The sequence below is a fragment of the Eleutherodactylus coqui genome, chromosome 1 (assembly GCF_035609145.1).
Source record: "Eleutherodactylus coqui strain aEleCoq1 chromosome 1, aEleCoq1.hap1, whole genome shotgun sequence".
NCBI classification, from domain to species: Eukaryota; Metazoa; Chordata; class Amphibia; order Anura; family Eleutherodactylidae; genus Eleutherodactylus; species Eleutherodactylus coqui.
In genome coordinates this window covers 126,818,672-126,830,885 of record NC_089837.1, presented here as the reverse complement: position 1 = coordinate 126,830,885, position 12,214 = coordinate 126,818,672, and the positions used below count along the sequence as shown (strand labels likewise).

Genomic DNA, 12,214 nt, shown 5'->3' with positions numbered 1-12,214 from the left:
ATTAGCGTCCCACTATACCAGCCGCAGCAATAATAGTGACCCCCCCCACAGTGACCTCAGTAGTATTAGTGCTCCCCTACACCAGCCCCAGCAATAATAGTGACCTCCACAGTGACCTCAGTAGTATTAGTGCTCCCCTATACCAGCCCCAGTAATAACAGTGACCCCCACAGTACCACAGTAGTATTAGCACTCCCCAGCAATAATAGTGACCCCCACAGTACCCTAGTAGTATTAGCACTCCCCTATACCAGCCTCAGCAATAATAGTGACACCCCACAGTAGCCCCAGCAGTGATAGTGACCCCCACAGTAGCCCCAACAGTAATAGTGACACCCCACACTATCCCCAGCAATAATAGTGACACCCCATAGTAGCCCCAGCAATAATAGTGACCCCCACAGTATCCCCAACAATAATTGTAACCCCCATAATATCCTCAGCAGTAATAGTGACCCCCACTGTATCCCCATCAATATTAGTGACCCCTCACAGTATCCCCAGCAATAATTGTGACCACTACAGAAGCCCCAGCAATAATAGTGACCCCATAGTATCCTCAGCAATAATACCGACCCCCACAGAAGCCCCAGCAATAAAAGTGACACGCCACAGTATTCCCAGCAATAAAAGTGACACCCCACAGTATCCCCAGCAATAATAGTGACCCCCCACAGAAGCCCCAGCAATAATAGTGACCCCATAGTATCCTCAGCAATAATTGTGACCCCCATAGTATCCCCAGGAGTAATAGTGACCCCCACAGTATCCCCAGCAATATTAGTGAACCCCACAGTATCCCCAGCAATAATAGTGACACCCCACAGTATCCCCAGCAATAATAGTGACCCCCACAGAAGCCCCACCAATAAAGTGACATGCCTCAGTATTCCCAGCAATAAAGTGACACCCCACAGTATCCACAGCAATAATAGTGACCCTCGTATTAGCCCCAGCAATAATAGTGACACCACAGAAGCCCCAGCAAGAAAATTGACATGCCACAGTATTCCCAACATAAAAGTGACACCACACAGTATCCCCAGCAATAATAGTGACACCACAGAAGCCCCAGCAATAATAGTGACACCACAGAAGCTCCAGCAATAATAGTGGCCCCCACAGTATCCCCAGCAATAATAGTGACCCCCACAGAAGCCCCAGCTATAATAGTGACACCATACAGTATTCTCAGCAATAAAAGTGACACCCCACAGTATCCAGAGCAATAACAGTGACCCCCACAGTAGCCCCAGCAATAATAGTGACACCCCACACTATCCCCAGCAATAATAGTGACACCCCACAGTAGCCCCAGCAATAATAGTGACCCCAACAGTATCCCCAACAATAATAGTGACACCCCACAGTAGCCCCAGCAATAATAGTGACCCCAACAGTATCCCCAACAATAATTGTGACCCCCATAATATCCTCAGCAGTAATAGTGACCCCCACTGTATCCCCATCAATATTAGTGACCCCTCACAGTATCCCCAGCAATAATTGTGACCACCACAGAAGCCCCAGCAATAATAGTGACCCCATAGTATCCTCAGCAATAATACTGACCCCCACAGAAGCCCCAGCAATAAAAGTGACACGCCACAGTATTCCCAGCAATAAAAGTGACACCCCACAGTATCCCCAGCAATAATAGTGACCCCCCACAGAAGCCAAAGAAATAATAGTGACCCCATAGTATCCTCAGCAATAATACTGACCCGCACAGAAGCCCCAGCAATAAAAGTGACACGCCACAGTATTCCCAGCAATAAAAGTGACACCCCACAGTATACCCAGCAATTATAGTGACACCCCACAGAAGCCCCAGCAATAATAGTGACCCCCCACAGTATCCCCAGCAATAATTGTGACCCTCATAGTATCCCCAGGAGTAATAGTGACCCCACAGTATCCCCAGCAATATTAGTGAACCCCACAGTATCCCCAGCAATAATAGTGACACCCCACAGTATCCCTAGCAATAATAGTGACCCCCACAGAAGCCCCACCAATAAAGTGACATGCCTCAGTATTCCCAGCAATAAAGTGACACCCCACAGTATCCACAGCAATAATAGTGACCCTCATATTAGCCCCAGCAATAATAGTGACACCACAGAAGCCCCAGCAAGAAAATTGACATGCCACAGTATTCCCAACATAAAAGTGACACCACACAGTATCCCCAGCAATAATAGTGACACCACAGAAGCCCCAGCAATAATAGTGGCCCCCACAGTATCCCCAGCAATAATAGTGACCCCCACAGAAGCCCCAGCTATAATAGTGACACCATACAGTATTCTCAGCAATAAAAGTGACACCCCACAGTATCCAGAGCAATAACAGTGACCCCCCCACAGAAGTACCAGCAATAATAGTGACACCACACAGTATCCTCGGCAATAAAAGGGACACCCCACAGTATCCCCAGCAATAATAGTGACCCTACAGTATCCCCAGCAATAATAGTGACCACCAAAGAAGCCTCAGCAATAATAGTGACCCCCACAGTAGCCACAGCAATATTAGTGATACCCCCACAGAAGCCCCAGCAAAAATAGTGACATGCCACATTATTCCCAGCAATAAAAGTGACACCCCACAGAAGCCCCAGCAATAACAGTGACCCCACAGTAGCCCCAGCAATGATAGTGACCACCACAGAAGCCCCAGCAATAGTAGTGACTGCCACAGTATCCCCAGCAATTATAGTGACCCCCACAGAAGCCCCAGCAATAATAGTGACCCTACAGTATCCCCAGCAATAATAGTGACCACCAAAGAAGCCTCAGCAATAATAGTGACCCCCACAGTAGCCCCAGCAATGATAGTGACCACCACAGAAGCCCCAGCAATAGTAGTGACTGCCACAGTATCCCCAGCAATTATAGTGACCCCCACAGAAGCCCCAGCAATAATAGTGACACCACACAGTAGCCCCAGTAATAATAGTGATACCCCACAGCATCCCCAGCCATAACAGTGACCCCCATATCCCCAGCAATAATAGTGAGCAGCACAGAAGCCCCAGCAATAATAATGACCCCCACAGTATCCCCAGCAATAATAGTGACCCCCACAGAAGGTCCAGCAAGAATTGTGACACCGCACAGTATCCCCAGCAATAAAAAAGTGACATCCCACAGTATCCCCAGCAATAATAGTGACCCCCACAGTATCCCCAGCAATGATATTGACCACTACAGAAGCCCCAGCAATAAAAGTGACACCAAACAATATCCCCAGCAATAATAGTTACCCACCCACAGTATCCCCAGCAGTAACAGTGACACCCACAGTATCCCCAACAATAGTAGTGATACCCACAGAAGCCCCAGCAATAATAGTGACCCCTCACAGAAGCCCCAGCAATAATAGTGACTCCCACAGAAGCCCTAGCAATAATAGTGATCCCCACAGTATCCCAACAATAGTAGTGACCCCCACAGAAGGTCCAGCAATAATAGTGATACCCCACAGTATCCCAACAATATTAGTGACCCCCACAAAAGCCCCAGCAATAGTAGTGACCCTCCCATAGTATCCCCAGCAATAGTAGTGAGCCTCCCAGTGTCCCCAACAATCGTAGTGCCCCCCCAGCACTGTAGCCCCATAGTAATAGCGCTCCCCCTAATCCCCCGACACTTACTACTTCCTGGTCTTCACAGCACCAATACTCCACTCAGGGCTGCTGCAAGTGGGTGGAAGTGTGTGCACCCGCAGCAGTGCCTCCTTCCTTCTCCTCTCATCTTGCGGAACCAAAGAGGAGTGGTCAGGGGGGAAGGGGACAAAGATCCCGGATACACACACTGCCGTCAGTCTGTGCATCTGGCCTACGGCACTGCAGCATGATTACCGGCTGGGGAGCTGCCGCACCCCGGTTGGTAATCACTAGAATGGTGACCTGACGTCCTGAAAGCAGGACAAATGGCTGTCCGGCTGGCACACAGGGTCCCAATGCAGGACTGCCCCGCCTAAATCGGGATGTCGGGTCACCTTAACAAACATTTTGGCACAGTTTTTGGCGTAAACTAAACTAACTAATAGGTGGTCTAAATTGAGACTAGACATTCTTAAAATTTGACAGATTTATCATTCAGTGATATTTCAGTCTAAGTTTGCAGTGTCTAACTTTCGAACCCCCATAAGTTTGTTATTCATAGACCATAATTGCATACACCTGTGTGAATAAGATCTTAGGGTGCATTCACGTGTGAAAAAAACCTCACAGCTGTCCGATGTCTAGAGCACCGCATATATGCATGTACTATTTACGCCTGAAAATCGGACAAATAAAGAACATGCTGCAATTTTTTTTCTTTGGACCCGAGTATATATACACTCATTTAAATGAATAGCTTCTATTTCCCTTGATGTTTGCACTGAAAAATTGGCCTGAAAAGCTAATGGAAAAAGTGTTTGTGTGCATGTGTACCTAAGGCCTCAGTCACACGGGCGCATCGGCACCTGTACACCGGCGCCGATGCGCCCGTGTGACTGCAAGGAGGAGACGGACGTACCTAAAGACGGCAATGAAGCCCGTCACATGTTCTTTCCTCCAGCGCTGCAGAGAGACAGCCGTCTTTAGGTACGTCCGTCTGCTGGTGTCAGTCACACGGGCGCATCGGCGCTGGTGTACGGGTGCCGATGCACCCGTGTGACTGAGGCCTTAGGGTGCATTCAAACACAGCAGATTTGGTGCAGATATTCCACAGTGGGAAGTCTGCCAAAGTCCACTTCAAGATCTGCACAATCAGGGTTTCTTCAGATGTCCATATTTACGTGGATATTTGCTTGGAAAATATACGCACCCAATGAACAGAAAATAGAATCCATTGATGTCAATAGGTTCGTCCTGAATAATGTGGTTTTCACGCGTATTTGGTTGTCTGTTTCTTTAATAGGTCAGGTGAATGCATGTGACTCTCCCAGGAGCAGATATAGTTGGAGCGTAACACCATCTTGGCATGGTGAAGTAAGAGAGCAATTGTGTAGAAAGCGGACGTGGTTTAGCCACCTCGAGACCCCAGAGTAGAAGGCAGCAAGAATCATATGTCGTAGAGAAAGGCTTTTTTGTGCACCGTCCGTATCTTCCATGTACCATTTACATGATCCTTGGCCCGCAGTGAGTACACAACTATAACCTGATTATTACGAAAGTGATTAACGTTCTGTCTTTTGGCAAGAATATGTGCTGTGCGAGAGAACATTATTTGGGAAGACCTAGCCCCACAGCTTGCAGTCGTTACATTTTCGGGAGGCACTGCAAAGATGACTCACAGTTGGGTTCTCCCTGCAACCCTACTAAAGAAGGAAAGTGACCCCTAGAGCCACCCATCCGGGGTCCAGCACAACCCTGTGAGATGCCTCAGCAGAGGTTGCCCTCAGGCTGATTCCTTGTCCTAACAGCGGCTCCCACTCCATTCATGGCCCTGTTAAACCATCAGCAATTTCGTTGAAGGCTATTAGACTTTCTCCTCAGTCTGAAAAGGCTGCTAAAGGGGACAAGAAACGGTGTTCAACGAAAGATAACATATTTGTTTGGTTTAGTGGCTGTTTTACCTTAGTGTTGGTATCTTAAGGCCCCTTTAGATACAACGATTATCGCTCAAAATTGTCTCAAAAGCCATCTTTTGAGTGACAATCGTCGTGTCTAAACGCGCGGCCATCGCACACTTTTTACGCACTATTCGTTCATTGCTAACTTTTAGCAAGCTGAGTTCTCAGCTGGTGTCTTGCTCGGAGCTCTCAGCGATAGCTCCGAGAACAAAGCAGCTGTCAGCACTCCTGCTGTTCTCGAAGCGATCAGCTCAGCGGGATACCAGCTGACAGCTCAGTATACAGAGGCTGCCTTCATTTATACACTAATTAACTCTTAAGTAGCTAACTAGCTACTTAAGAGCTTATGCAAAGTGATCGCTCAAAACTGTCACTACCATTTGAGGGATTTTTGAGCAATTATCTTTCCGTGTAAATGGTCCCTTAGTGGTATATTATGGCTTTAAAGCCCTATAAGCAATAATAGATTTGATCACAGTGTTACATAGCCTTTCAATATTGCCTTTTAAGTCTTATTTTGCTACAATATGCCATATTTTTCATTCTATAAAACGCACTTTTCTTCACCCCAAAGTAGGGGGGAAAAGTCAGAGCGTCTTACAGAGCAAACGTACTGAAATTCAAGGTTTCTGGCGCGATCACAGGTTTAACGCATGATTGGCAAACTAAATCGCAGTCACGCAAAATTGCGATCGTGTGAATAAACATTTACTAGTTCTCTCACCTCTGCACTGCTGCCCCTTATGTACCGCTGATTGGTGGCGAGCGCCGGCGGGAACTGCTGCTGCTCCCTCGCCTCCACCAATCGGATTCTTTACCTTCCTCACCCCGTACACAATTTCTGCTGTCACGGAGCTCTGGTGTTTTAGACCTCTGCTGCTTCTTATGCTCCATCGCCCGGTACTATCCCTGCACGGTCCCTGGGTGAGTTTAAAATATTTTCCCCTATTTTCCGCCTCAAAAACGGGGGTGCGTCTAATCATCGGATGCGTCCTATAGAGCGAAAAATACGGTAATATGTATTTCTAGGTTAACCTGAATCTCATCTGTGCTCAGAGGTGTTCAGTTTCTTTGAAACTGGAAATGGACTAAGACCTGATAATATATTTATAATCCTTGGGTTTTACGAGGTTTCTCGTGTGTATAGACTGTTGTGTGTCTAGATGTTGTGTTCTACCGGCTATTCATAGCTACAGGTGTAATGTTCATTGACAGCGATAAAATGTGATTTACATGACTAACAGCCATTTACCTGCATTGTAGTCAGGAAAGATGCAACATAACAAAGCTGTAACAATACCCACAGCAGGATTAGTGGTTAATCAGTGTGCTGCCAGAAGTCCCAGGATGCACCGCTGCTCCACAATGGGTACGGATTACATGTTTGTCGTAATGATTTATTCAGGTATACAAGGAAACTCGTGTCATTCTAACAATAGCCAGAATTTAGTTACATCAGAAAGAAGAATCCATAGTGATGCAGCTGAACACAATGCAGCACAGTGTTTATTCATCCAGGTGAGAAAATTGGCACAAAGATGCCCAGCTCTAGCGTGGCTTGTGTGAAATGCGCCTATTAGCAGAGAATTCTAAAATTATGGTTTTAACACCGTAAGGACATGGCTTTTTTTTCCCATTTTTATTTTTTCCTCCCCCCTTTTAAAAAAATCATAACTTTTATTTATCCATCAACATAGCTGTATGAGGGCTTGTTTTTGTGGGACAAGTTGTATTTTTCAATGATACTATTTAATGTACCATATAATGTACTGAAAAACTTTTTAAAAAGTTTTAAAGTTTTAAAACTTTACTAAATAGAGTAAAATGAAAAAAACAAACAAATTCCGCCATCTTCTGAAGCGTCTTGTTTTTCGTAGGACATTCTCTAGTTTGCATTGGTACCATTTTGGAATACATACGACCATTTGACATTTCCGGTGTTTTTTTCTTCCTGACGATGTTCACCGTGCGGAGTAATTAAAGGGGTTGTCCCGAGAAATCAAGTGGGGGTAAGCACTTCTGTATGGCCATATTAATGCACTTTGTAATATACATCGTGCATTAAATATGAGCCATACAGAAGTTATTCACTTACCTGCTCCGTTGCTGGCGTCCCCGTCTCCATGGTGCCGTCTAATTTCAGCGTCTAATCTCCCGATTAGACGCGCTTGCGCAGAAGGGTCTTCTCCCTTCTCTTGGGTCTCGGCACAAGCGGCGTTCTGGCTCCGCCCCCTTCTACGCGTCATCGCGTAGCTCCGCCCCGTCACGTGTGCCGATTCCAGCCAATCAGGAGGCTGGAATCGGCAATGGACCGCACAGAGCCCACGGTGCACCATGGGAGAAGACCCGCGGTGCATTGTGGGTGAAGATCCCGGCGGCCATCTTGGTAAGGTAAGTAAGAAGTCGCCACAGAGCGGGGATTCGGGTAAGTACTAAACTTTTTTTTTTTTTTAACCCATCCCTTGTGTTTGTCTCGCACCGAACGGGGGGCCTATTGAAAAAAAAAAAGCCATTTCGGCGCGGGACAACCCCTTTAATGCTATATATTGCTTTTACAATTCTGACATATATCACCTTATGTGGTAAGAACTTTATAATGGTTTTACTTATTCAAGTGATTCTAGTAATATTTATGATACATTGTACTTTATATTCCGAGTACATTTTGGTGATTTGTTTTGTGTTTATTTATAAGAAAAAACTCTAATTTTACAGAAAATTTTGAAACATATTGTAAACAGATACTCATACCACACAAAGTACTTAATAAATAACATTTACCACATGTCCCCTTTATGCTGGTATAATTTTGTAACTATTCTTTTATATTTTCGGTCATCATAGCTTAAATCTATTGGGCCAATTTCCTAATTTTGAAGAAAATATTCAAAATTTATTTTTTAAAAAAGAGACCAATTTACTTCTGAAGTGATTTTGAGTTTATGTTGCTGTATCTTATCGTGGTTGGTGGGATCTCTTATTGATGTATTGGGTATTGTTGGCTACTTGATAACTTACACAGCTACTCTTTGGGGAAATTAGACTAATCCTGCCTGTTATTCATGGCTATTATTTACCATCAGTCTCTGTCAATCAAATAGGATCATGAGGCAGAACTACTTTTCTGAAACATTTAAATGAGTCATTTACAGAATACTGAGGGGTTTTCCCATCCCAGAAAGTGATGGCATATTGTAAGGATATGCCACCACTTTATGGTCAGTGAAGGTCCGTCCTCTGTAACCCCATCCAGTCTTGAGGAAGTAATGGCCACAATTGTAGTGACCCAGAGGGTCCTACAGGGAAGGCAAAGAGTTAATAGCTCCTGTGGACCCTTCAGGTTAAAGGGTATCTGTCTAGCAACAGCGCTCCCACTGGTTGGCTGCTGCCAGCTAATTTTCTGATTGGCCGTTCCCTTTTTTGGAGAGAATTTATGTGATTGGAGGGTATAGATCAGGTGATGGGGTGGAGTCAAGGGCAGCCTGGGAAAGAAAGAGTCAGGTGGTACACAGTGCGAGAAGCTGGCAGAAGGAGAAGTGAATCAGCAGGAAAGGAGAGTGGGGAGCCAGCGAGGAGTGTAGCAGGGCAGAGCAGCATGCTGACAGAGTCGGGTCAGAAGTCGGGAGAGATTCGGGATCCAACAGTGCCCAGTGCAACAGCGAAGTCTTCTCTACCCCTGCCAGGAGGAACCTAAGCCAAAGCACAACCCACGTGACTCGGACAGGGTCCAGCCTTCACAACTGAGTTAAACCTGCCCCTACTCAGCTAGGAGTCAGAGTCTTCACAGGAGTACCTGTACTGTTCTCCTCTTCCCTCCATAAATTACCTCTTCATCAAGCACCTTGCCTAACCAAGCCCGGAAGTTTATCCTAGTCTCCAGGAGAGAGAGTTAAGGAGATTATTGTATGTCCATTATTCTGCTTCCAAAAGTTATCAAAGATTTTATTGTTGGCCAATTGCAAAGTGACAGTAAACTGTGTGCCTTCAGTTTTACTGACATTGCTTTGGACTCGTCTCTTGATTCTGCAGTTACTACATCTCCAAAGGCACTCGCATCACATCGTACCTACACCAACTACTCATTACAATACCAAGAATTCCGTTTGTGATCCCTCCTACTGCACAAGTCACTATTTTAGGCAGAGTAGCCACCACCATGACAAGATCAGAATTAGCGCACCCACTCAGGCTATTCCCGCCGACTTCTGCTCTCTACACAATGCTGGTCCTTGTACAATAGCGCTCTTGATCATCCACCATGTAGATAATTACAGCCCAGCTTCATTCAACCCCAAAAAGTAATTTAATAAAAATTGAGCTTTGGAAATCTTTAAATAAATCTTATTTTTCAACCTTCATGTTCTGTGCAGTTTATAATTTCCCTTTTAATGACTGAACAAAACTCATGTCCTAATTATGCTGCCTGCTAAAACATTACTATCAGTATTTTACTGATCACTGGATAATTTTCTTAATCACTCTTGCCTTTTACATTATTATACATTTTATATAACAAAACTGTTCTGGGTCAAACAAAAGACCTTAAATTGAAATATCTGACTAATATATGACAATCAAAAGCATAATCTCATACTACCATTTATAGTCATAGTCACAGCACTGTTAAGAATAGGAGCAGGCTTGTCTGGGACTTTACAACACTATATCTGCTTTACTAAGTGCCTGCAGTAACACTGACTGAGATCTCACATATAAATAACATCAGCTGATCCCTTGTTTTTCTCTCAGGATCGTAGACAGATATATTGGGCTTGTACATTTCAAGCATAAAAACTGTCAAAGAAAGCTTTTTGACGTAATTTGCCCTTGGACCATATTTATAAAGCTTCTGCGCAACAATTCTCAGTTTATCGTTGTGGTTTAGTTAATCACAAACAAGCGTGCAACATTTTTTAACATCTTCCACCAAGTCTGACTAGCCATACAAAAGCAAAATATCCTAAAAATGAAAAGTCTACACTCTACAATAACCTTGCAACAACTATACTACTATCTAAACAGCTTCTACCCTCATCTAGTATGTTCTTCTGCCTTCCCTTGGAGATTGTAAGCCCTTGAGGACAAGGTCCTCTCTGTCACTCATTAAGTTCATGTTTATTGCACTTGCTCTTATCTTATATCATGTACTTAAACCCCCTTTTTTCATGTGTACAGTGCCCTAGAATTAAAGGAAATAGTAAAATACTAAATCTGACAGTTCCACTTATTTTATATTTTGGTCTTTGAAGAGTATGCTTCAAAACTAGCTTCAATTTTGCATACAAGTCCGCATTCGCCTACTAAATTAGATGTGTAGTTAATACATTGCTCGCCATTCTTACAGGCAAAACAAAGTTAACCTTTTTGGATATGAGCTCTAGTAAATTCACCTATGAGCAAAGTTACATTAGTCAAAATTCTACTCTTTAACAACAATGCTAAATTCTGCAAAAAAGTTCATTAAACCTTCAAGATGCTCCTTCAGATCACAAGTGAGCCTATAAGTTAGCCTTTATCAACTCTTATTCACTGAAGAGTAGAAAGCAGCTTTAAAACCACCCTTCACTTCACGTCTTTGCTTAGAGAGAGAAAACCCCGGTGTATAACTCTAAGACTAAGTATAAAGCATATCTACCTGTAGTTCATTCCAGTTTCCACCTTGACGGTTTCCTTCAGGGAGAGCCCATGTACATTGGCAAACCTTTCTACGTACTTCTGCTCCATGCTTGCATTGAGTGTCATTGCCAAACATCGTAGTGGAAGGCAATTTTTGGAAGTTGCATTGGGCTTTTTTGCCCTCACAGTTTCATTACCTTTCTGCCCTGTAATTTTTGGGTTGGGCATATCAGCGTAACTTGGCTTGTAAAGATGCATTTTCCTTGTGAGGCTTCTGTTTAAGTACTTGCACTTATCTTTTATGCCTATTTGCTTGCATGGAAGGGAAAGAGTGTTGTGCTTTGATTTTCCCTTAACAGATCTAAATGTAGGGAAGCAAAAATCCTATGATAAATATCCTGGGAATAAGTTGCTTACTTTCCCAGTGGAGCTGGTTGTCACTGTTACATTTTTATTGAAGCTATCATGTGGTGGACCCCTGCCAGTTAGAACTTATTTTCTATGTTCAGATTATCTTTAGTCTAGTTTGGACAATGGGGATAAGGTTGATCCCCTCAGGGCAGGCTGGTTTTCCCACGACCTTATATTTAGGTAAAGCATAAACATTTTTGCGGGATACAGTCCAAATACTTGTTCTCATAGTATCTATTTAAGGCACTGACTCAAACAAGCCATTAAAAGGGCAGATAACTTGCAAGGGCAGTCTGCATGGCAGATGGAAAAAAAAACAAGCCGTCCTTGGCCGGTGGTATTTTATTTCTGCAACACAAAAGGTTTGATGGTTATGATTACACTTGTGGCTGGCATTACGAATGGAAAGAGGGGCAGTAATAAAATACAAGAGCACAGAGCAGAGGTGGACATCAAAATGCAGTCTCAGTCCTCAGAAAGGGATCAAATTTGGACACAACAATTGAACACAAGCCGCCTTTAGGGGATTATGCATAGATAATAGTCACACTATGCTGTGATTATGCAGGACTGAACAACATGCTACATTGCATAAGTAATAATTAATGATATTGTTATT

General features: G+C 44.0%; 1 protein-coding gene across 3 annotated transcripts in view; it reads right to left on the bottom strand.

The window, feature by feature from the left end:
- Nucleotides 1-12,214, bottom strand: part of KCNAB1 (potassium voltage-gated channel subfamily A regulatory beta subunit 1) — a 357,780-nt gene that overhangs the window by 320,663 nt on the left and 24,903 nt on the right. Inside the window, exon 1 of one of the 3 annotated variants that reach the window (XM_066589812.1) lies at nucleotides 11,204-11,442. The exons of the other annotated variants lie outside the window; for them this stretch is intronic. Coding sequence (XP_066445909.1) covers nucleotides 11,204-11,442 — 239 coding nt within the window. Of the gene's footprint in view, nucleotides 1-11,203; nucleotides 11,443-12,214 lie in introns of those variants that run through there. 3 annotated transcript variants of the gene reach the window in all.